Source organism: Rhynchophorus ferrugineus, unplaced genomic scaffold (assembly GCF_030347505.1).
Source record: "Rhynchophorus ferrugineus isolate W39M unplaced genomic scaffold, kcgeb_rfMv2 rfM11, whole genome shotgun sequence".
Lineage (NCBI taxonomy): Eukaryota > Metazoa > Arthropoda > Insecta > Coleoptera > Curculionidae > Rhynchophorus > Rhynchophorus ferrugineus.
The window spans coordinates 19,738,451-19,766,102 of record NW_027472590.1 but is presented as its reverse complement, the minus strand read 5'-3'; the positions used below and the strand labels follow the sequence as shown (position 1 = coordinate 19,766,102).

At 31.3% G+C, this 27,652-nt stretch overlaps 1 protein-coding gene across 1 annotated transcript; it reads right to left on the bottom strand.

The window, feature by feature from the left end:
- Window positions 1-3,159: 3,159 nt before the first annotated feature.
- Window positions 3,160-27,642, bottom strand: LOC143204621 (odorant receptor 49b). Its single transcript, XM_076417301.1, has 8 exons — window positions 27,440-27,642; window positions 24,170-24,427; window positions 19,230-19,364; window positions 18,995-19,172; window positions 10,955-11,054; window positions 3,794-3,883; window positions 3,583-3,738; window positions 3,160-3,525 (listed from the first exon to the last, which is right to left on the bottom strand). Exons 1-8 carry the CDS (start codon window positions 27,624-27,626, stop codon window positions 3,475-3,477), a joined length of 1,155 nt encoding a protein of 384 aa, XP_076273416.1. The 5' UTR covers window positions 27,627-27,642; the 3' UTR covers window positions 3,160-3,474.
- Window positions 27,643-27,652: the final 10 nt, after the last annotated feature.

Sequence of the window (27,652 nt, the reverse complement as noted above, 5' to 3'; positions counted from 1 at the left end):
AAACGATTCTCGAATTCGACCTCTATTTTCGAATTTTGATAATCTATGTTGGCATAAATTTTCACATACGAGGGTCACTATTTATGTTTCGGAAGTAGGAAAAAAAAAACAAACAAATAGTTAAACTTCGATATACTTTTGCATACGCTTAAACCAATTTTCAAAGTATTTTTTACATTCCGAATGAGGTATCTTCAAAACATCATTTTTGAACGCTTCAATAGCTTCTTCGGGTGATGAAAATCGTTGACCAAGCAGTTTATTATTCACGGATGGGAACTAAAAGAAGTCATTGGGTGCCATCAGGGCTGTTCGTCAGATGACCCATTAATTCGATGTTTTGAGTATTCAAATAGTCTCTTGTTTGAGCCGATGTGTGAGAGCTCCTATTGTCATGATGAAGAATAATCCGGTGTCTCTTTTTTATTTTCCTTATTTCACCGAGACTTCTGGCAAACAAATGGTTATGTACCAATCAGAATTTACTCATCTACGATCCTCTAGAGACACTGTTGCAATTTGACCAGTTTGCCCGTAGAAACAGGCCACCATTTTCTTTGAAGTGCTTCGTGCGCGAACAACTTTTGTTGGATTTGGTTCTTCTTGGAACACCCATACAGTCGATTGCTGCTTACTTTTGGGCTCATACGAATATATCCATGATTCGTCACTTTTTACGATTTTATGAACGTCTTTCGAAGCACCGCGATTGAATTTATTAAGCATTTCCTTGCATCGATCGACACGAGCCTTTTTTTGAGCGATTTTCAAATTGTGTGAGATCCAACGTGAACACAAATCTCACACAGCTAAGTTTTCATCTAAAATCGCATATATGCTGATGGAACTAATGCTTAGGGATTCCTCAATCTCACAATAGGTGATATGACGATCTTGCTTAATCATTTCGCACACAGCATCGATGTTTTCTGGCACGACAGCCGATTTTGGACGACTTTCACGAAACTCATCGGACAGAGAACTACGACCACGATTGAATTCAGTAAACCAGCGATACACTATGGTTTTTGATGGAGCTTCATCGCCTAAAGTCAAATTAAGTTAATTGATGCACTCTTGTTGCCCACATCGAAAATTGTAAAAAATCATCGCACGAAAATGTTCACGATTCAGTTCCAATTTTTGCCGACACCAAACTTTCAACTAAATATAAAATAAACAAATAATTTCTAATTTAAAAATTAAACACTTACTTAATTTTAACGAATAGTGTCCTTTGTTTTATTTTAGAAACTTAAAAAAAACTTCCAGGTTGCTTGATTAGGACATATTTGATTTTATTGGAATATATTTATTTGTCGCGCATATGGCATAAATGTATTAGGCCTAAAATTCTTCATAAATTTCTTAAGCTATAATATATACCGTGCCAGATTTGATGCCTACAGCTGCCCCAGTTTTTTTCAAAAAGGGAGACAAACTTTTCGTTATGCCGGATAATATATAGATAGCGATACCTTGTTACCTAATGATAATCTGGATTTACGCCCGATAAGCAAATATATTTGATATAGTTAATATCAAGTTTGGCAAGCCTTGGCAATGTGCTTCTTTTAGGTAATTCGTAAGGGCATATCAAGATGTTTTGTTCATTATGATCATGATCTTGTTGTATAGTAAAATGATTTATTTATAAGGGAGGAGTGTATTTTATATAACTTGCTCAATAGTCTGGAATACATCTAGGAATACTGCCGAAAAATATGTTTTGGCATTTAACTCCATGTCTATTTTTGTTACATTTTTATGCACTTATTCTATAGTCCCGTGCTTGTTACGAAACACAAATTGAATTATTCCTGAATTCTGGAATATTTTTTTTCCATTATATCATTATGCATCTTTATGTATAATTTCTCAAAAGCTTTAAATATTATCGATAGTAAACTGATAGGCGAGTAGGGGGTGAAATCTTCGTGGTTTTAAATTTATTATGTTTGCTACTTTCCAAATACTGGGAAAATAATTGATTCGTAGTATTTCGTTAAATACAAATGTTATATAATTCTATATATTATATAAATTTATGCACTCCTTTGATAATTTTTGTAACATTCTTCCGCTTATTAAATTATATCCGGGAGCTGGTTTACAATTTATTTCTCTTATAATTGTTTGTTTAATTACATTAATTGTAATTTTTTCAAGTAGCGTAGTGGTTTATTACGAACCTAATAATTGAGGAAGGTGATATTATTTTCTTCATTTTTGGAAATCTCAGACGGGAAATATTTAAATGCCTTTTAAAGGTAATTTGATGTAATTTGAATATGTCAGCTTTCGCTTTATTCCTTCTGGCCCATACATTGTAATTTTTTTAGTAGGTGGTTTATACTGATGGCGCCTTGTGATCTCGTAGCTTTCCATAATAAATAAGTATTTTTGAATTCCTTATTTTTGTTAATTCTTGTACAGTGTTTGTCGCTTATGTATATATAAACCAATAAATAAAATAAAATGCATAACACAAACACGGGAGACTAAGAGTTTAAATAGTGTATATGCAGTTTAAAAATAAACAAAATTTTAAGTCATGACAAAATAGAGACTCTATCCAGACCTAGTGGCACCCATACCGAAGTGGTAATGGTGATTTGGTTAGAGACACTTATATCAGCATAGGGTAGAGTATATGCAGATAATCTGTTCCAAGTAGAAATATATCAAGGAGTCTGTATTTATTGTAGATACATAAATTGAAATAAATAATCATTATTTGTCTTATTATATGCTTTTAAAGATGGTATTCTTTTAAAAGCAATGTCTTAAAGTTCTATACGGTCATACTGGCCATACTTGAAATATAATTTGTTATTGTATCCAAGAACGTTCTTCTTCTTATTAAGCTGGTAATAAAGCGATGGGGTAAGAAATAATATAAATATAAAAGATAGGGTTGAATTAATCACTCTTTTATTTAGAATTATATTATAACACATAGTGTTTAGAAGAAGCTTTATGAAACTTCTAGATATTTTAGTAATATTCTTAGCATTGACACCCCAATCATTTTTCCGTTGATAATATGTTGTAGCCAGCTTTCAAGCCATTAAAAAAGCAAATGGTTAGACTTTTGAAAATAAAACAATTGATAATTTGTCTTTCGAAGCTTTCGAATTATATTCTACGAATTATTATTACTACAATTAGGTACCTAATAATAAAAAAATCGGCAAAATTTTCTGAAAATTTGATATTTCTACATTTTATAAGCATTAATGTGATGATTTTTTTAACTCACACTGAACTGAGCATGATTATTAACTTACAAACAAATCCTTGTGAACAACTTGACTTTAACGGAAACGCCGTATTTAAATGTTACTTAACTCTACTGAATATATAGCATTATAAGAATACAGCATGTATACTTTATAGTGTTAAAAATGTAGGTAATTATATGTGTAATAAAATATTCACAAATATATGTGTTTACTTGTGTTCTCTACTATTTTATGCTTGTTTAGTTAAAAGAGTAACATATGAATAAGATGTCTTAAGGATCTATAAATAAATTCGAATTTAGTACAAACGAAAAGGCAAAAAGTTATCGAAAATTACCACAATCCAAACGCTATAATCGAAAGTGCCTAGGGGTATTGCTTTAAGCACTGCCGGTGTCTGGCATCTTAATATCACAAACTGTACATCCCTGGCCATTTCTCTATCAACATCAATCCATTTTGATTCATAAAGAGCGTCTTGTATATCATATGTCTAAAATAAAAAATAATCATATACTTGATACAATTATGCTCATGTCACATTTTACCTTATTTTTTATTATCTGACCGGTATGACATGCGAGAAATACTACAATCGTATATCCGACTAGATGAAACATCGATCCTACAGCATATTGCTGAAATGTTTAAATTACTTTTTAAGAATATAATGTGGGCCAATATTATGAAGTTAGTTACACAAGTGAAATATTTTTGTGATGTTATAGTCTATCTATTATATTATATCTATATAAAGTTATGTTAATTCCCCACAATAAACTCCTAAACTACTGAACCGATTTTAATCAAATTTTGCACACTGTGTGCAGTTTTATACAGTTTGAGAGATATGTTATATACCAATTTACAGTCGCAACATTTTTTGTTACAATATATTTGTTTATATTACGATAAATGATTATAATTATATATGAATTCCATAAGATACTTACAGATGGCGGTGTAAGGTAATTTGTCGATTGGATTGAGTAAGTATCCAATAGATGGAGCTATGTTACAAGTCAAAATGTTTCATTTGTATGTGAACAATACCATTGAGAAATAGAGATTTAACTTTATAGAATATTTTGGGGAAATATTTTGCGACGTCCAACATGTAGATGTAACAATATGTACTTTTAACACATTACTTGTTCTAATCGCTACGCTAAGAGCCGAGACGGGTTCACTTCGTCTTGTCGTTTGTTTATATATTTTGTGCGCCATTTTCAATGTGCCTTATATAGAGAATAGTGGTCAGCTTTTTATAACATTTATAGATTAATTTACTATTTTATTTTATTAGTATATATAAGTCGGTAGTAGAAATGCATTTTTGTTCTAGTAAGTGTTGTGTTCTCGGGTGCACTGATAGTGAAGAAATACACCATCCTTTTTCCGTTAAAAAAGTACACGGCGATCTTTAAGAAATGGGTAGAAAACATTAAAAATCCTATAAGAAAAAAATCCTGTAAGATTTATAATCGTTACCGCGTGTGTCATAGACATTTTTGTGATAGATTTAAACTTTCCGTTCCATCTTTAACGGGTCTGCTTATCCGATATTGTGTTTAACTTACAAATATATATATATATATATATATATATATATATATATATATATATATATATATATATATATATATATATATATATATGTAATGAGAGAATTTATTCTAGAAAGTAAATGCAGTACTCGTGAACAATTTAGTCAAGGTGAAAATAATACCGTACCCCCGAATATGTACAATTGGAGGTGGATCCAAAGCAAAACGATATAGAAGAATGATGTATACGAATACATATGCATATATCTGTTTATAATAGTTAGTATTAATTTCTAAGCTGTCTTATTATATTTGTAGTTACTATTTACATCGTCCCAGGCCCTCAACCAGAGTGTTGTCATTTTTCAGAACCTTTTAGTTTAATAATTAGTACTAAGAGGTATTTTTTTCAGATTCTCGCAGCTACAGCAGTCACATAAAGATGTTATATAAAGATGGTATATGTCTAGCTTTGCTTCCAGGGATCTGCTAACCAGGCTGCTATCAATAGTCTGTTGGCCCAGTCAACAAATCCTTACGAATTCGAAGTAAATGGGGAAAAATATTCCTCCTAATGATATTCCTCATTTATTTAAGGGAATTCGCAATAATTTGTTAACAAAACATTTGTACATTACAATTGATGGCATACAAATTTGGGAAATGAGACCACATGTTACAGTTTTATAACTTGGACACATGCTCCAATTATAATGTGTCCAAAGTTAACAGATCAACATGTGGTCCCTGAAAAAATTACCAAGAGGAAAGTTAAGAATTGTACTCAAGTATTTAGTCGTACGACAGGCTCGCTTATGTGTAATATAGCAAGTTGGGGTAAGTTTATTCATATCAATAATCATTGAAATATTTATTTTAATTTCAAATATTAATTTCCTTCCAAAAGAAACTATGCAGACAGGAGATAATCTTTTATTTTTAGATCAACTATTTGATAGTTGCAATTCCAGTAAAAGAATAGCTCCTGAATACAAACCTTTTAAGGGAGGATTAACTATAAGTTCAATACACGAATAATTTTGGTGCAAAGCGATTCAATATTTCAATAGTTTAAAATTTTATTGCCCCAGTAAAAATAAATTTGCTAGAGTTTATTAATAATTAAAATGTAATTGAAAATGTAATAACTAACTTGAAGGGGTTCATTTTGTTAAAGAAAAAACATTTGAGTAAGTTTCCAACCGAATATATTAGCTTAACCAATATAGTTTTGAAAATTTTTTATCTCTCTGGATCTATTAGAGCTCATGGATTCAGGAATATACATCCTTCGTCTACTATGTTTGAGAAGTCATTTAAAGCGCTATTTATAAATTCTTTCTTTTCATCTCATTCACCATTAGGAAATTTCCAAGAGGATGAATATGAAGGTGCTCTAGATAACTTACATTCTTTTCTAACGGGGGATGTATTACCAGGAGTTGAGATATTGCCACTTGCCTCTATAACTTTAGTTCCCGATTATCCTGTAAGAGCAAACAAAGTTTTACGTTGTGAAGTAGTCTACACCTCAGGCTATATAGTAAAAGTTCTGAAAAAAGAAATAAATTGCGATTTTTGTTTATATACAACTATGAATAAATCACTGGACCCACAAATTGAGACTGATTTTATAGAGGCAAAACAATATCTCGTGCCCCAGACTCCAACAACATTGTTTTATTATACTGTCAGTAGATTTTTTAGCTTTCTCTTGTATTAGATTCCGCGATTTTGCCACATCGTTAATATAACAATATATTTGTCAAATGTCTTAAAAAAGTAAATTCAAAACCCTTCAATTGTACTTTTATAGATTGGTATAATTGTATGGATTTCTATAATTGTATGGAATCATAATGATCCTTCATATAAAATATTAAAAGTAATAACTACGTGTGCTTTATATTTTTGGGTAAAACAGGTGAACAGAATTTTAAGAGGGAAAGACTCAAAATTTTTAGTATAAGAAAACGAAAAGACAGAATTCTGATAGATCGTATTAAATTGATGGCACTAAACAAATATCAAAAAGGAATAAGACAGAAGAAATAATTTTAATTTGCAATGCAAGTTTTTTATTTATGGCTTTATATATATGTACATAATATTTATATATTATTGATTTATTTATTTTTATATTTTATGGATATATTTATACATATTTATTGTTATAGATTATATTTTTATTTATTTATTTTTACAGATTGTATTTTTATTTATATTTAATTTAATTTTATTTAATAAATTTATTTCAGGAAAAAAATGTTTTTTATTTAAAGTTCATTGGTCAATTAAATATGACGTCAAGGCTGCCACGTGCCAAATATTACTAATGAGCCAATCAAATGTCTTCACAATAAAATATTTTTCTTACAGGTGCCTATAATGAAGATTTAAATTAACCAATCAAATTACGTGAATGGCCAATTATGGCGGCGTCTGGATGTTGGGCAAAACTTAGCGCCAAAGTCCCCTATTGAGTTGCATCTCTATTACTCTATGAACAACACTAGCAGAATTGGCCAGGCGTTGCTGTGGCTAAGGTATGCGTTAAATTATATATTCCAAATTTTTATTGCTTTTTAAATTTTTGGTGCTTTATTATTTTATTTATAAAACCCGCTAGTAAAATTAAATACGTGTAAGTTTTATTCGCATTCTCCTCATTTTATTGATTCAATTTTATTTTGTTAATAATTATTATTGTCAATAAAATTCCACCAAAAAATCTAAACTTAACAATACAGGAAGCAGAGAGGTACAGCAAGAAACATATATCAAAGAACCAGAACAGCAGAGAGTTATGCACAAGAATCTCAGGAACAATGCGGCGAACTTTTGCAGCAGACTGTTACGAGAGCAATTACGGCACGTGCAGAACACACAGCTACAGCATGAGCACGAGAACAATAGAGACTGTGGATCAGCCGCTCAAAAACACGTATATCATTTTTTTGTCTTGCGTTCAAATACACACCAGATATTAATTACTCTGCGCGTCAAAAATTGCTATCGGCGCCATGGATTAAGTATGTCAATATTGCCAGGCATTAAAATTTCGTAGTGAAATACTTATGTAAAACATGTGCTGCGCATTAGAAAAAGTTTTGATCCTATACCCACTTCGCCGAAATATTTACTCACTATATATATTTATTACTATTTATATTTACTATATCGCTTTTTGCTAGCGATATGCAAATGTAATTCTTACCAATGCATTGTTGCCAAATTAGTCATTTGCGCTATTGAAAATTTAGGACCTCGCATCGAACGGACGTAATTTTGAAACCACATTCAAAATACAAAGCCAGTATACCATAGAATTAATGCCAATGTTTTGCCCAAAAACCGAAGTTTCTCCAAACTTATTTTATGTGAAGAACCTGTAGAAACTCGGCGCCAGTATAACTTTATTAAACAAGCAGAAGAAAAAGCAATTACGATATTGTCGTAAATATTCTCAGAGAATCAGAATCGACACTTTCAATTGATTAAAAGAGTTTCGCTACAATTGCAAAATGACAATTACCAAATCATCAGCAAGGCCGACAAAATACCATTAGAATAACATATTTTAAAGTATATTTTACCCACAGCAACGTATGGCGGAACTACTAGTAATATATATACCAAAAAAAAAATTAAATATACTATTTAGTCCATTGTTTTTAAAACATATACGTGGCTGGACCTCGCGAATATATGGAATAATTTTTTTATATAATATTTTCTTTCGAATAATAAAATAATGAACATTTCTCGTCAAAATTAATTATTTAGCTAACTTTATATGTTAACCTTAAGAAAGTATTAAGTATTAATTTTACAAAAAAATTGTAGCGAAGCGAAAATAATTCAAAAAGAGATATGGGCTTTACTATGATGTTATATATTTCTTGAATGATCTAATGTTTGCTGATGATAGCGCTATACTTACAGGATCAGAATTGCATGAAGGAAAGATTAAAATATTGAGTTCAAATATATGAGTTCAATAACAAATGGGAATAAAGTGGCACCTGCTGTAATAAACCAAATCGGTCAAGCCACCGGAGTTTTCGCTCCTTTAAGTTGGTATGCGCGGAAAATAGGAAATTTTATAATCAAGATTAAAATATAGTTTTTTCGGCTGTCGCTCTTCACGTACTAATGATTTTGAACGGCTCCAAACTACCATGCAGTGATTCCATTTAAATTTTTACTGTTATAGTTGCTGAAGGGCTGATTCTCTGATAAAATATGTAACACTATACCTTCGATATTATTTTCAGGGCACTGACAATTGTCTCGGCAATTCTTTTCCCATGTCTCACTTACTGAAACCACATCATATTTCTCAGTATCTTTATATAAGTTAACATAAATAAACTTTTGTTCCTTAGTAATCTGTAATACTTGTGTTACTAAGTTACAACATTTTGCATTTACATGCGTATTTCCATGTCGACTGGTGATAATATTTTCTGTTATCTAATAACATATAAGTAATTACTTAAACTAAACCAAGAATATTACAAACATAAAATTAACAAAAATATACCACCTAACTATTACCCTCATAACAACGTGTGGGCACTACACACTAACTTGATGGATAGAAACACAGGAAATTAGGAAATATTTGAGAATCTACAATAGTATGAAATCGGTGCAGATATTCTTTGCTTTCCGAATTTGGGCACTGTTACATTCGTACGACCCAAGTATGAAGTCTTTCAAATGCGATGATTAAGGCAACATCTATAAGTTTTTTTCCTAGGCGCTATTAAAAATTGGTTTTAGATGTGAATATTTTTAGATGATGAGAAACAAATTATATTTTTATACAAATTTTATAGAAGATGCGGAAAGTTGCCCCAAAAACATATGGTCAATATCGTAGGCTAGAACGCTCATCAACAGTACAACAATTTGGCGAAGACTGTTCAAAATCCTGGGGCATGAATAGCAGATTATTCGTATCCGTATCTCGAAATCACTGATAGTAAAATATATTTTCGTTAAATGAGTACATATCTTCTAAATCACTATTATTTAATACAACCCATAAAAACCATTATTCGACAATATCGAAACATACGAGCAGTTTTACCAGTTACAGTTTCAAAGATATAAAAAATATTGCCGGTTTTTAATATAATGAACATTTACATTTTTTATACATAAATGATTTTTATAACTCATTTTTAATAATTTTATGGCATAAGTTGCTATATTATTTGATCAGAAATTTAGTAGAATATAACCAAATAAAATGACAATGCAAGAGATATGCACTTACATATTGTGTCAGCTATAATTGTGTTTGTATTAATTAAAATACGTTCAAATGATTTTGCAGCATGAGAAAATTCGCTCATATATTACAAAACTCGTTCAAAAATACATTGAAATTGAATTCAAATGTTCTGTCCGTTTATAGAGATTGATTGAATAGCTATGACCAACTATTGTATACCAAGTTGTAGTCTATTTAAAATAATAGTGAACTCACGTCATCAATATATTGTCTAAGGTTACCATGAAATAACGATAGAAAATTGCATTGTAGAGTGTGAAAGATTTGTGTATCATTTTTTAGAATGTACATGAGTAGTTTTTCAGATATGGTAAATTAATTCGGGAGAATGCAGTGATTAAATTTACTACTACTAAAATCTAATGTGGCTAAGAAATATATGCACAGGTAGTAACAGAAGAAACTAAGAAGGAAAACAATGATATAAAAATTAATTCACAAGGAAATACTGGAACGAAGGAATCAAAAATCAAAAATAAAAAGGTAAATATTCTCTCTGAAGAAAGTTAAATACTGTAAATAAAATACTATCGTTAATTATGTGGAGTAGGTTTCCAGTGGATATCACTATATAAAAAATATATTTAATATTATCGATTTATTGTTTTATTTATAATAGAATGTGGTTATAGGTCAAAATCAAAATTCACTGAAACTCAAAGATGATGCGGCAACTTTGCTACGTTTTGAGATCATAAATTTGGACGACATGAGTTTATTGTTTTACTAAACGAACTATATATATCTCATATCACATCCATATCAAGAACGATAACTGAACTCATAACTGGTAAATATAACATTTTACATTTTTTTTAACGGGCACATCTAAGTCGATCTAAAAATTCATATATTACCTTGATCATCTGATTCGCAATGCAGCCTATTACAATGGCTGCTGCAAAGGACAGTTGACCAATTATCCACTTTGATAGTCTATTTATTTCATCGCAAAGTCTGAAACATTAATTACATATGAGAATCAAAGAAATCAATAAAAATTTAGTTCAAACGCTTATCGATATACTAACTTAAGTAAATAAGCTAACAAAAGGTTAGTGGGTTTAATTTTACAAATAATTTTAGCGAGTTTTCCACAATTAAATTTGCACAAAAATAAAGTTGCTTGAAATTGGAATTCCAATTTATATTAATCTGATAGTATATTTGACCAAAGAAACCAATTTTCAATGACGATGTAAAAATACACATTAAATGTAACAAAATTCGGTGAAAATCACGACATATACATTTAATCTCAGGTAGCAATGAAATACTATGGTACTAATAGTTAAGATTACTGGCAGCTGTATTACAAGTAACTAATTGTGCTGAGGTAATAATACATAATTATAGTGAGAAGTAATGGTACTGATAAATTATGGTATTGAATAATATCATATAACATAACATTATTATCATATACGCAGACATATCAATAACAATCGTCAATAATAATGATGGAATAACCTAACAGATAACAATAATTACCGGCAATGTCTGATTACGATAAATGATAACAATGATAAATATGTTAGGATAAAGTACATGTGCACATATTGTACGAATCATGAATAAAACTAATAAATATGATTGTGCAAGCAATTCTTCCAATTCCGACTATGATATGTATTCGCTGTATGTATACATTTATGTATACATTCGCTGAAAGCATACATAAATGCTTGCAAATAACAATAATCCGTAACTATACATTAGTTACTGATTATCCACTTTAGCATTAGATTCTTCCTCATAAAATAGTTATAATGTATACTTTGTAGCTCCAACCTTAGATCGTAAGCAACTAATTAAGAATTATGGGAAATATAATAATAAATAATAAAATAAAAGACAATATAACAGAAAATTGGTATACTCTGTAAACCAACTCATCAGCTGCACAAAATACAGTAAAATCAAAAGAAAAAACAAGTTAGTGATTCAAATTGGTTCCTTAGTGGTGTCACAATAGTCCGCCAAAAAGTATCAACAATGTTGCCATTTACGGTAATAGTCTCTGACTCTGAACAAATAGACAGCGGCGGCAACCCCGCTTAGTTTACTTCACAATATCGTTGAAACCTTTCTTACACAAATGTCCCAAAATAAGAAAGGTTAAAAATATCGAATTAACAGACGGAAGTCTAGGACCATAAATATTCGAAACGATGATATAAATCGTTGAAGGGTATCTGCGTTTTAAGAAAAAATAACACACATTTGCGTTTTGTTGTATATTCTCGGGTACTCCTTTCTGTTCATGCCGGCATAATTTTTTCAGGCATTTCTGAAGGTCGATATGAATCCGAGATGTCTGTAAATTCTGTTGAGCCATATGAGGTAACTAATGGATGTGTGATAATATTTTAATCATTGCCATAATATACATTTTGACTTTATATTCTAACTCCATTTTAATTTGGCAAGAACTGAGATTGAATAATGACTTTATTAAATTTAAATTTTTATTAAATATTTATTTTTATTAATTAATATTTTTATTTGGTACATCAACTATTAATGAAATACTAGTAAACCAGTTATCTGCAGTTACATTGTATGCGGCATGATAAACAGCCGCAGAAAAACATCCGATGGTGAGTTGCGATGTTGTAACCCTGCATATACTTTAAAATTATATAAGTAGTAAACTAGGGAGTCAACCAGTGCGAAATACTTAATTCCTTACTTCTTAGGTTTATTTATATTGTACAAAACCACATTTTCACCGAAATCCATTGTTACATTTCCTCCCAGAATATCAGACTTCTGTGAATTCTCCACCAACTTTGTAAACATTTGTTGATTTGATGCAAGTTTATCAGATTTCCTTCATTCATAGTCTTATATATACATATAGATACAGTCTTTTCCACATCCCCAAATATTTTCTAATATTTGTCTGGTATATTTATAAAAACTAGCAAAATATCAAATATCTGAAATAATTCAGAAGAGTTAGACTGGCTGTAATATTTCTTCTTTTCTTAGAAGCTCCTTTATTATTACTCCCAATTACTTGAGCTCCTATACTTGCTCCAACTGGATCGCGTTCCGGTTTATAATAGCAGGCTATCCGTCAGTTGTGAATAGTTTGACCTTTTCTTCATTAATTATTAATCCAAGGCTCTGGAGTGGCAGTTTTACTACGGACGAGTTTCTATTAGAAGGCTAGCTCAAAAAACTTAATTGCATTAAGTACTATATTATAAAACATGATGCCCAAAGTGAGGTCCACTGTATATAGTCGAAAATCAATAAAAATAACAATCGCTTGCTCTTTAAATATAATATGTTCCACTATAAATTGTTAGAGTGTGGAAATATTGTCTAAACAACTGTGATTAAGAAAAAATTCCGCCTGCTGTTCTCGATTAGTCTCTTCGTAAACTCTTTCTCTCAAGTCTCATTTGTATTATTTTGATATATTGCCGACAATTAGCTTGATTAGGTAAGCTAAATGACAACGAACTATTAATATAAGTATAAATAGTTTTTAAAATACTAGTCCTTTTTCAGCATAAGAACAATTATTGCTTTATTCTATGTCGACGTCACTTCCTTCTATTCGCCAAATTTGAGCGAGTATAACGTCTCCATCGGTCTTGATAATTTCTCTCGTCAGTTGGTTGACTGGCCTTACCACACTTTAATGGTTTTATTGCTGTTCGAAATTCGTCCATTTTTGGGAAAATGAAGTTTCTGGAATGCTGGAGGACTTGCTATATCCGTTAACAAGTTATAATGGTAGAGCTACACGAAGAATTCCCCCCCATCATTCCAGATGCTCATCATGTGATTTTACAAAGGTTCCAATTGCTTTTTGAATGTTTTCATTGATAATTTTACCTCTTTCGCTCGACCTTCAAGTGTTTGGGATGAGCTTTTTTATTCACGTCTCTCCTTTAGAAGTTACAATTGCACTGTTGTACGAAAAATATAGTGGCTAGATCCACAATCTGGACCTTGCATCACCATTACCCTATTAAGTATCAAACGAAACTGGGAGCTAATCAAGGAGGAGCATAATCTAGCACCTCTGAATGGGTAAGTTAGATGGCGCCTGAGAAAACGCTAGAATACAGTACTACCCACCAACAAATTATTTAATAAAGCAAACGATAAGGCGTGTAAAGTTTATTCCATAACCAAAATCTCCTCCAGCTATTTCTAAAATTAATATAAAAAATGTATATAGTTAAGTTAATATAAAGCGGATACAAATTAGCGGTATCTATAAGAAACTTCAATTTTTAAATTAACAAAGCAGTTAAATTATTAGGTGCTTGTATCTCTTCTAATCATTTTGCCATTTTGAAAGGGCTTTTGTTAAAATAATTAATCCAATATAATTAAATTTCTGCAATTTTTCTCAACTAATCAGTAGACATCTGCAGTGAAAATTTCATTAGATTTTAGCTGTTAGGAATACCTTCCTAAATCCACCATATGCGTAACAAAAAGCTATAGCCCGGAATATTCTACTTCGGTACCCATTCGGATGGCGCTTCCGGGATAACCGATTACATTTTGTACTTAAGATGGTCTTGTTATATTTACTTTTAACCACCACTCACAGTGCATTACAGGAAACTCTTCTTCTTTTGACCACTTTGTCAAGTTAGTTTGAAATATGCGATGCCGATTTGCAATAATTTTGAATAATTTTTATCCCATGTAATTACTTAGAGTAGATTTCTGTAAGTTTGAGCTGTGTGTTCGTTGGTAATATTTTACTTCTGGTTGTTTTTTTTCTTGGACATCAAAACCGCCACTTCTAAATCATTTGACAAGGAAATTTTATTTTTTATTATTTAATTAATATATTGCTACTAGTCGTTTCCGTCTAACCTACAATTTGTCTTTATGCTGACTTAAATCTAGGTATATAACTAGGAGGGCCCATCGGCCCTAACTCAGTCTCTGGTGAAATAATGTTTATACATGTCACTGCTGAATTTTCAAATATATGTACCTCACTACACAACACTAGACAAGATCAGATGGTTTGATTCTTTTGAGTCTGTGTCCTGTTCTGGTGGTATCCAAAAGTTGCAATATTTCAATATTAGTATGAGAATGGAGTCTTTCCTCATGCCCCCTTGCAATTCTCTTGATTTCTTGACTGACTGTGGGTATCTGAAGGTCTCGATGTAGGTAATCAGTCCTATAGTATTTGGGCGCACCCACAATGCCTCTCAGAACTTTGTTCTGAAAAATTTGTTTTTTATTAATGTTACTCTTTGGAGAACATCCCCATAATTGAACTCCGTATGTCCATATAGATTTCAATATTTGCTTATATAATAGCAATTTATTATGTACTGATAATTGTGATTTTCTTCCAATTAGCGGGTACATTTTCCTATATTTCAATTCCAGTTCTTTTCTTTTCTTCTTTATATGTTCCTTCCGGCGAAGTTTTGCATCGAGATTCATTCCGAGATATTTAGTGTTGTTGCTATATGGAATAATAGTGTTATTTAATGTTATTGGTGCTTGTACGGTCTGTTTATAGGTGAACTGCACATGTACAGATTTACTTTCATTAATTCTTATTTTCCAAGCTTGTGTCCAATTATTTATATTGTTACTTGCCTGTTGTAATTTTCGTGAGGCTTCTTCACTGTTCGCTTCATTAATCGCAGTATCATCAGCAAATGTAGCCATCGTGATATTTTCCATTTGTGGTATATCACAAGTGTAAAGTAGATAAAGCATTGGTCCCAGTACAGTTCCTTGTGGTACACCTGCTTTAACTTCTTTTATTGTAGAGTAAGCTTCTTCTTGCTTGACTCTAAACATTCTAGTTGTAATGTATGATTTTAATAGTTCGGTGTGCTGTTTTGGTAGCATTTTCTGTAGTTTATGAACAAGGCCTTCATGCCAAACCTTATCGAAGGCTTGTGTTACATCTAAGAATATAGCTGAGCATAATTTTTTCGTACGGTTTTTCAATAACATCTGTTATTCTATGGACTTGGTCAATTGTTGAGTGTTTTTTAATAAACCCAAACTGGTGTGTTGGTATGAGGTTTTTACTCTCTATGATCGGTTTTATTCTTTTCAACAGGAGTTTTTCAATATAGCATTATATTAGTAGCATTTTATTTCATTTGCTGACTTCCCAGGTTTTGGGATCATTATAGTTTCCGCCATCTTCCAAATGTCTGGGACATGTTTTAATCTAAATGCTGTATTCATCAAATTGGTGAGTTTTATAACTCCCTTTTTTGGTAGTTTTTGCAGTAATTCTCCTGTTATTAAATCGTAGCTTGGTGATTTCCTGGGGTTAATGTGAGTTTTAATAACTTTATTTAACTCTTTCGGCGTGACTAATTCAATCATCGAATTTTCAGCTTCCATGTCCGGCAAATTATGTTCCGTATTAGTTTCGTTTGGTTTGACATTTTTTTCTAGATATTCAGCAAATATTTCTGCTTTTTGGCGATTGTCACATGCCCAATTTCCACATAGGTCTCTTATAGGTGGACTGTGTAGACATGAGCGCTTTAAATATTTTGTGGCTTTTCAGAGTGAGTTTCTTTATCATCTGTTAAATTTCTGAAATAGTCATTTATGATTTTGTTTTTTTATTTCCAGTATTTCTCTTTTCAGTCTTTGGGTTATATTGTTTAAACTATTTTTATTTTCCGGTGTTCTGTTTTGTTGTCATTTTTTTCGTAATCTACGTTTTTCAGCTACCATTTCCTTCACTTCTTTTGGATAATTAATTCCTTCAGTTGTACACTTAATTTCTGGAGTATTATTCCAAGCAGCTTGTTGAATATCTACTACGTATTCTGCTTCAAGATTTAATTGTTCAGTTGTCTTGAGGTATACATTTAGTTGAATTCGTTTGTTCAATTCTTCTGCAAATCCTTCCCGGTCTGTTCTCTTGTTTGTTAACGTTGGGTTTCTTTCTTTTCTTATTATATTTTCGCTCAACGTCAGAATCACTGGCGTATGATGATGTATGAATTTCTGTGTGTGCCCATGCAATTGGCATCTTTTACATTTTCTATTTTTGAGGTTCGATTTTTATTTGGACCCCTAAAATCCTTTTAATACCAAAAATGGTTTTTTTGTCCATTTTATGTTCAAAGGCTAACATAAATATAGGTAGTGGCTTCTTGTGGACTAAAATTTCTTCTTTGTTATTTTTGGTCTCTTCTTTTTTTAAAATATTAGTGGCATTTAAGCATTTAAGCCCATTTTGGTTTAGTTCTGCGATAATTTTCTCACTTTTAGCTGTTGATGGAAGCCCTCTTGCCATAACTTTGATGTCTGGTTTGTTTGTCATCAATTTATTATTTTTGTGAATGTTGTACGATATTCGGCGTTCAGTTTTATTTGTACATTGTTTAGTGCCGTTGTTTTGAATACTCTATAGTTGGACCTCAGTGTTTTGTATAGCAAGTCAAAGTCGGTAATATTACTTACGATAATTAGAGGTGGCCTGGGCATTCTAATTTCTTTATTTTGTCCATTACTTTGTTTTATTTTTATTTGCTGTGGTGAAGATCTTGGAGAATTATTTGCTTTCCTTTTTTTATTTTTAACCGTTATCCAGCATACCTCTTTCTGCAATTCTTCTTCATCTGTTTCGTATATAACAATTGGACTGCTTTTGTTAGTTTGGTGGTTTATCATTGTTTTGTCCTTGCCCTCAAAGCTTTGTTTATTTTGTTGTAGCTGGAGGGCATTTATTTGTTTTTGCATATTGGTTAATGCAATTTCAAGACTCTCCCGCGCCGACTTTTCGTTCATTCACGCATTGTAGAGTGCCTGTTCGTTTTGGGTTCTAGTTATGTTCTCTATATTCAAAACTGAAATATATGTAACGCCTGATGTCGATGTTTCCATTTTATCTGTTTTTTTTTGTGCAGTGTTCTTATCCATATTTTTTATATGTTGTTAAAATAATACTATTATTTTTATAGTTTCAAATTATCCTAGGCCGCGTTTGTGGTCCAGATGTTGAGTTTTCGACCCTTAACGTTTTATGGCATTTTGCATTTATTTTCTACGGTACTGAACTTTTTTTCCGATCGCACTTTCACTTTTTCACCAGTCTCCATTTCATCTTTTTTTAACGCCGCATTTGTGACACAGATGCTGAACTTTTGATTCGTTTCTCTGACCGTCTCTCCAAACACGTCTTTACACTGTGAGGGTCAAACGTCGACTACAAGGAAAATGATTTTATCTGTTTGGTTGTTTAAAGTTGTTCATTAATATTTTATTTATTTTTACCAATATATATATTGCTCATCAGAGTATTTGCAAGCTGGACCTAACTGGACCGACCAATGTAATTACTTGATTAGTAATCATTGATCATATTAGATAAAATCATAGATCAGACACAAAATCAAGTAACTGTACTGGTTAGTCAAAACACACTCTCAACATGATCTAAAATCAAAAATATACCTAATTTCTATCTGTAAGGTATAAATAAGGGTTTTCAGAAAAACATCAAATCAACTAGTAATCCAATGCTGCCAAAAAAACGCTGACCTAGATGATCGAGAAATAAAGCGGATTTACGGGGTTATCTAAGATTAAGCTTTAAAAGATGAAATAAGATTACTAAATCACAGCAATGTGGAAGCAATACAGCTACTCGACAACACTTAAGAAATCAGAAGATTGAAACGAATAAACCCACACAAATCTGTATTATATATAAGTATTATAATTAACTTCAGTTTAATTAGTGTAATTTAATTCTATTTTAGAAAATACATACTAATTTATTTACATCATACACGTCTTGCTTAGATATTGATGCATGCGCAACGAAACAGGGAAAACATATTATTTGTAAATTATACAATCTTAATTTACTAAGCATATCTAAAGTAAGATATATTTGATTAGTTCGTTACCTATATATTTCAAGGTGATATCGGATACAGAAATTTAATTTTTCACGTTTTCTTGTAGGATCATCATCATTAAGACAATCTTTAAATAATACTTTCAAATGGTTTATCTTCGCTTCTATTAATATTGTTGATTCCCATACTATAACTGATACTACACCTGAAGCAGGCAGATAGTATTCTAAAATTAACATTCTCCCTTAAATCAATTAGAATATAATGAAACTTCATATATTACCGCATGATAATAATAAATATGCAGTAATAAAGGCTTTAACCCAAGGATTCATATAGGCAGAAGGCCACCATAGAGGTGTCACTGCATCACATATTTCATGGGTACCTTTACGTTCATTCATTAACTTGCATTGCTCTGAAACCGAATATATATTCATATTAAACAAAATATCAGAGAATATGGTACATCACGGAAGTATTGTTATATGCTGATATGTCCCGATTTAGTGTTAATTGCTTCAGTATTTGTAAAATACGGATTGCTATGAAAATTTGTCATAATTATATACTTCCAGTTTATTGTGTTCGTAATTCTAACACAATTAAAGCAGCCGCCTTGGTAGCTGCACTAGCTAAAGCGATAGAGCAATTCTCCCGCTGATGCAACGGATTCGGGGTTGAACATGGTTGTTAATTTAAGTTTGTGATTGTTTATGAAATGCGATGTTTAAGTCAAATTCTACGAGTTTGCGTCTGTGATTGTATTAAAAGTGAATTCACTCGTTTAAGATATGACAATCAGTGCAAAGTTCAATAACACATTTTAAGACGCAGATTACTTTAACTTGGACACGGTGGATTAAGACGGATGAACGGATTCCTCACATACCTCTATGGCGAAATTCGCCCTTTGGAGGAAAGATACAGCAAGCAACTTTGATGCAATCGAACACCAACAAACGATATATTTAATAAAGAATATGTATTGATGATGACGATGATTGGTTATATTGGTAATTGTTGGCTTAATACCAAAGTCCATTCTTCGGAAATTATGAAAAATAATAGATCTAGTCCTTATAAGCCCTAGTGATCAAAAAAGAGGCTAAACTATAATAATAAATAAGGAATTAAGTAATTGTCTGAAATAGTGAGAAATACGTAAGAGACTCGACTAATTGGGAAACTAGGTTTATAGAGTATATATACCTCACAGTAAAGGTTCACTTAGATCTTTCATTGGATATAATGGGTGTAATATTATACAGAGTGTGTTAATTTGCAGAACTATATATTGAATAATAAAAATAACATTACCAATATGTGGTATCATTTTTGAATATTCCTCTCAGTTTGATTGATAGTGAAATTTCGTCACATACCTACTAATTATAACTTAAAAAGTTATTGATATTTATTTGTTGAGAATCAACCAAAACAAAATGTCACGTTTTCCAGGACGAACAGGTAATATTGATTAACGGATAGCTATCCATATATATACACATAATGCAGAAATGGTCCGTAACTATCGCTTAAATAGAACTACAGCAAAACATTTGACGGATAATGTAAATTTAAGAGACAATGTTGTAAACACACGCGAAAATGAATGTCGAGAGCAACATAGTGAACGTCTTCGAGCTAATAGCCTGAGACAACGAGAAACACATCACATTTAAATATGACACCGAAAGAGACTATTCATCAAATGCACAAGTCATTAGGGACAATATGGAAGAAATACAAACATTGTTATGCATTTAAATACAAAGGTGAATCACGAAAAGTTGAACTCCCATTATTAAATATACCACCCGAATACCATTGAGAACATTATTAGCTGTAGCAAGATATAATCGAAATTGCGTTTGCCAAAAATCCGTAAATTCAATTCTTGCATCCAAATGGTTCAAATTCAAGGTTCAGAACTAAGTGTATTATAAAATAACTTATATATCTTTTTATCTTTCCGGCGCAGAAATTAACAAGAAAGTTAGCTCCTTGAGTAAGTTTTTATAGTAGCAGTTAAATTTCGAAAAAAAAATTAACCCTAAAGAGGAAATAAAATATATTCAATATTTATACTAACTTTTTGTAATAAATACATTTTATGCTAGGAAATTCTTTTTTACTATTCAACAATTTCTTTTCTTGGCTATTGAAAAATACAAGAAAATAATGATGGTTGCGACACTTTTTATATAAGATTTATTTTATCAGCAGATAAGACAGGGAAACCGCTTTTACAATCTATTTTTATTATTATGACCTTTCAGTAGAATGATGCATTCAGCTAAACGTTCTATGGTTTGACAATATTTTGAAAGGGAATCGTCAACTTCTGTTATCCGTAATCCTCGATTTGAAGAATCAGTATTTGGCATTACAAATAATCCTGAGGCGATACAAGAAGTTATTACAAAAAGATATATTTCATTCTAACTTCATATCGTTGTAAAAAATACAAATACAGCCCTAATGTAAATCAAAACTCTAAAGAAATTTGGATAAACAACTATTTAGAATGATAGAAATAATTACAGCAGATGCTACAACAACTTTACAAATTACGCAGTATTTGGAAATGCCAATTAATGGGCGTTTAGAAAACCAATTAGGTTTTTGACATGCTCATAAAATGATTTTACTTGATTTATGTCAGTTACATTTAAAATATTCTGCTATGCAACATCTATCCATTTGGAATATTTTTTTTTCATATATATATATATATATATATATATATATATATATATATATATATATTATATTTTTGAATAGTGATTAAAATATTTCGTTTATTTTAATATTTGTTTTATTTAAAAAACTTTAGTTCATCGATCATTTTTAGTTATGTAATGGATTACTTTTTTTCGATGATTAGGTATATTAATTTAATTTTTATTTATTATTTATGGTTATTGTACATCTTTAGTTTTTAGGTTTTCATTAAGTTCTATTGTATTATCTATATTTATTATAGTATGTTATTTAAGATAGCAGTTAACATATTAATATACGATAAAACATTTGTGGGGTTATTATTCCATTCCTTTTTACAGGTCCACAGGACATTCATATAAAAGTATTCCGTAATTATTTTTATTCCTTTTCTTTTTTAAAGTTAGTATGTGAAGTACATCTCCGTCTCGCTTATACTACCATTGGAAAATATAGGCATATTTAAACTTAACTGGTCCAAGCAATTATCTATGTCCTATTCTCTCTCACAATTTATACATCATAGAATTCTTATCTTCGTCTGACATCACGATTAAAAAAACATAGTCGAATCGCTAGTTTTTTGACTATCGAGTGTTTCGACTGTTTTTAATCTATAGTAGCCAACGGTAATTATTTTATTATACTAGAGTTAATGATATATCCATCTCATTATATTGTATCAAGGCACTAACCGAATATTGAGAATAGGTAATAAATATATTAATTTGTCTATCCAGAGTTAAAATGAATCTTGAGAAGAATATTAACATATATAAAACATATTAATAGAATTTTTAATTCATTTATTGATTTGTTGATGAGTTGTTAGTTTTCATATGGGACCTATGATGTAGATAGAGTAGCAGTATATTAGCGAAAGCCATAGAACACAAATTAAAAATAAGCTACCTGCAACCTGCTTTTACATTAAATATATTTTATTGTTACTTTGCAGCCCTAAATTCACGTAAGACATTGGTGGAGTGTTCTTTGTAAATCTCGGGTCTGATCTCGTGTCCAATTTCAGTAATCTATTTTGAACATTTTAATTTTAACTAATACGTTTACTGTGATGTATTACCGGAAATATAGTTTTTCCTAATGCACTTGTATGTTTGTATGCCCTAGAATATTATTTTGATTAGATAACCTGATCTGAGATTGGTTATGGAACATAATGAAGCTTCATAGGTCTTTTCTAGTGAATTTACTCTTACACTACTGTCACAAATATAAATACTAGCCTGGGGAAGTTTTTTTTGATATATTTACACCCCGCAACTGTTCTTTTTCTAGGGCTTCAAATCAAATGTATACTGGTATTGCTTTCTCTGGCATACATCTCTTCTTTTTCTTATTATTCATATTTCTCCTTTTCGCTACTTATCTTACAGACGGTATTTTATTCGTCACGTATTTTTAAAGAAATTGTGTGGCATTATTTTTTGTTTTGAAGATATGGTTTGTGTAAGATTTGATGTATTAAGTTATCTGAAGTATTGAATTTGTTTGCATAAGTGAAAAAAAGTGCAGTGGCCCTTGAAGTAATTTTATGTTCCAATCAAATGATTCTGACTCATGCAGATATTTAAAGAAATGTAATGTGCTTGCATGAAAAGCCCTTGACCCTTTCGACTATTACTTCTTGTGGACATAAAATGATTCGTGGCCAAGCCAAGCATTACTTCCCTCCTTATGAAGGATATCGCTTCCTCGCTTGCCGAATAAAATACAATGTACCATTTTGTTTGAATAAAAACAGTTGAAAATTATTTCTATCATACAAACATGTACAAAATTTTCACGGACAATTCTTTGTTTAAGACATATCTGCAGCTAAAAATATTGAAATCTATTTTACTTTTATTATTTATTAACTGAGTCATGTGTAGATTTGTATGTTGTCGTTTTTGAAATTATCTTATATAGTAGAGTATTTGCATGTATTTTGACCAACAATAAAGTAAGAAAATGAGAAACATCATCGGGAGAAGGTTGCAGACAGTTATGGAGAATATTTTTATTAATGGCATGCAGCTTATTTGAGTAAATTAATAGAGAAAAAATGTGTTCATTCAGCAAATAATCAGAATCGCAGGAAATTAGAATATCTATAATTAAAATTTTCTGCTTAACATATATCAGAATCAACAAAATACCTTCTGTATAAACAACTTGGAACAAATCGTCACCAGTTTACTTTTTATTGTAACCGAAACAATTAACACTTTTCCGGGTAAATTCCGTGAAACATATCGCAATACATGGCAAGTACTTGTAAATTGTAAAAATTATTTAAAATATTAAAATATTATTATTAATTTAAGGTAAATTGCTTTTATGTTGGGAAATATAATGATTCCGAACATTGATATTTGCAAGAATATTTCTGAATAAAGTACCAAATTTTGAAAAATAGCACAATGATTCAATTCATAATTTAATTATTAAAGCTAATTTATTTATATTTAGATTTTAAAACGATTTTATTACTTGTATCGAAAAAGGAAACTATGCCGTAAAGTATCACCGAAACTGTGGTGAAGACGTAATATAATGAAGAAAACAGATTTGTCTTTTTTACGGCGTTATCATACTCTGGGGGTTTTCCAAATCGTATAACATCAGTAAGATCCTTAAAAAATGTTGACCAGTCTGTACACATGTACTGGAACATGCAACAAACAAAGACGGAATTTCCATATCCTGTGATTCCTTCAATGTCTTCGGCCAAATTAACAGGAGCATTTTCTGGAAAAATATATATAAAATATAGATCTATTAGGTACTTAGATATAACAGGTCAATTGAAAATTTCCCGACGTGACACATAGATGGCGGTACTACAATTAATCCGTATGTTTTTAGTTATGCCTCAAAAGATGCGTGTATACATTTAACAGCTGTCGGATCATTAGTTTGTGATTTATAGCATTTTGAGTGAAGCAACTTTTATTGTGAAAAAAAAGGAATTTCGCGTGTTAATAAAATATTGCTTTTCGAAAGGAAAAAATACAGATGAAGCAAAAACTTGGATTGATGCCGAGTTTCCAGACACTGCCCCAGGAAAATCAACCATCAAGGATTGGAATGCTAAGTTTAGACCTGGTGATGATGAAATAAGCATCGAAGACGTTTAACGCAGTGGACGGCCAAAATAGGTTGTTACCGACGAAAATATGAAATTGAATGAAATAGCAGACTCTAAAGATATTAGCTGAACGCGTACATCATATCATTCACAAATATTCCGGTATGACAAACTCTGTGCAAAGTGGGTGCCACGCGAGTTTTGACCAAAAACAACGACGAGTTGATGTTTCGGAGCAGTGTTTGAAGATGATCAAATGTAATAAACCCGAGTTTTCGACATGTGACAATGGATGAAACATAGTTCCATCATTTCACTCCGAAGTTCAATAGACAGTAATCCGAGTGGACTGTACACGATGGATCCGCTCCAATCCAATCGTGGGAAAACGTAAGAGTCGGCTGGCAAGTATATGGCGTCATAAGTTTTGGGATGTGCATGGAATAACTTCCATAGATTACCTTGACAAAGGAAGGACCACTAACAGCGACTCTGACACAGCGTTATTGGACCGTTTGAGGGACGAAATCGCCGAAAATTGGCCTCATTTGAAGAAAAAGAAAGTGCTGCTTCACAAAGGCAATGCACCGTGTCACAAGTCAGTGAAAACGAATGAGAAGGTGATCGCCGAAACTGAGTTCCTAAACTGAGAGGCCTATTTTGAAGCATAGGACAAATAGTACTACAAAAATGTTATCGAAAAGTTGGAGGGTCCCTATAATCAGTGTATCACCCTTAAAGGGAATTATGTTGAATAAAATAAACTAATTTTGCCAAAAAATATGTTTTAGTATGGTAGGCCGGGGACTTTTCAGTTGACTTGTTGTATAGGATATAGGTATAAAAAATAAACAGTTATTAAATCAGTTATTAGTTGGAAGGTACGTCTACTTTGTACGCTGACCGAGGGAGAAGTTTGGGATATTGGGAAATATGATTCATATCATTGTGTAGATGCTAAACTAATTATTTCAGTACTTTTAACTTCAATTGCAAAGTTGAGGTTATTTGGTTTAGATATTATAGTAGCTTTATGTTTGGATCCATAGTAAGAATTGCTTTCCATTTTTCTTAACTTCTGTATCAGGAATCCTTCAATATATAATGGGCATCCCCTATACCTTGGGGAATGGTTTTCACTACAATTAACGTATGATGGAAGGGTTTGCAAACCGAATCCGAAGACTTTTAGACCTATTACTTGTACCAGTAACAGAAGACAGCATCTTGGCCTAGGTACCCACCGGAGATGCAGCGCAGACGATCGGAAAGGGCATGCATGGCCGGCACCACCACCACTTGGTACTGGGGATCTGGCCCCCCGCACCGTAACACATTCCTTATTTTTTGTCTAGGAATTTTTTGTAGCATTTAATTCTAAATGGGGCAGCACATGACAGCACAGAACTGGGATCTCGGGAGTGTCAGTGCGGTTTTTTGGCGGCGTTGTCAGGGTAGTTCCCTCCCACGTCTGCATAACCCCTTGAGGAACTCGAGACCGAGGGGATACCCAGCTGAGCCCCGTGAGGGTTCCCTTTTTTGTCATAGTTTTACATATTATACTGAATATTTTCGTTTTTAAATTTAGTTGGAGAATGTTTCAAAAAATTAAAAAATGTGAAAGTAAAAAAAACAAAACATATGAAAAATCTCAAGTGCACAACGGATATGCAAGTGGGGTTACAACATATCAGAGGAAGTGTTCATAAAGACATTATTATTTATTGGTATGGGGAACATTTTTGTTGACACTTCCACTGGCCTCATTTTGTTTTCATAATTTTTTTTCTCAATTTATAACGTCAAAATAAGAATTACTTCCAAAAATGGTTCCATATATGGTGACAAGTATAAAAACTATACTTGGTTGAGCGATCGGGCGACTCTAGCAGCCAAAACTAAGGGTATAGATGATTTGAATATAAAAATTCAGACAACATCGATTATTATATACATATCTTATTATAAAACGGTTTTTTTTAAATCTAACTATGATTATTTTTTATTTTTTATTTTTACTTTCGTGAGTTCCTTATTTATTATATGAACTCGATTAAGTTTTTTTAAAATATTTTATCTTTGATAAAAGTAACATATAATGACATAAAAATTAACATTGAAATTTCTACCGATACGTTTTAGCGAAAGGTACATTGGTTAGTTTGTACTTAGTCAAGTGAAGATACTCATATTTTTTAGTAAAACTATGTAGAATGAAGTTTTACCAGAAACCTTATTTAGTAAAGACGGATATTAACATGGCGAGAACTGGTCAAAAATTAGGTGTAATAAATGAAATCTGAAACCATTTTTGAAAATTTATCATTATTTATTCAGAATCAGTGTTTGAGGAGAATCTATCTCAACCAATACTAGTGGTGGTGTCACATATTTTATGCAGCAATAGATAAAAATCCTTCAACAAATTTTGTAGTTAGTCGTCGATAGTATATTTTGCTGTAATAAGTTATTGTTTATTAGTTAGATAAACAATAGCCAAAATAAATGTTGCAGAAAGAATATTACTATGAGAGGTTGGCAACATAGATCTCCCTTTTCTTAAATAGCCTACATATTGCTGTAAATAGATTTTAAAATAATTGGAATATACAATAAACATAAAATTATTAACAAGTAATATTAAGAAATATTTTATAATTTATAGGGCCTACCTATGATTGACATTATTAAATGTAGCCAACATTCAATAAAACCAAAGCTGGTAATTATTCTAACAATCACTGCTTTAATTGCATATAATTTCCAATTTTCCGAGTCCTTCTTAGATGGATACAAATAAAACCACTGTAAGCTAGTCAAAGTTGAGTAAAACATTTCTCCTTTCTTCGGTTCATACATCTTATATCACAAAAATTGTACGATTT

What these genes read in the sequence shown, in the direction of transcription:
- LOC143204621 (XM_076417301.1), bottom strand. Translation starts at nt 27,626, where the DNA reads ATGTATGAACCGAAGAAAGGAGAAATGTTTTACTCAACTTTGACTAGC. An exon ending in TTTAATAATGTCAATCATAG is followed by an intron (nt 24,428 to 27,439) that starts GTAGGCCCTATA and finishes ATATTTTTCCAG; the next exon opens with AAAATGCTCCTGTTAATTTG. An exon ending in GTCAGATAATAAAAAATAAG is followed by an intron (nt 3,739 to 3,793) that starts GTAAAATGTGAC and finishes TTTTTATTTTAG; the next exon opens with ACATATGATATACAAGACGC.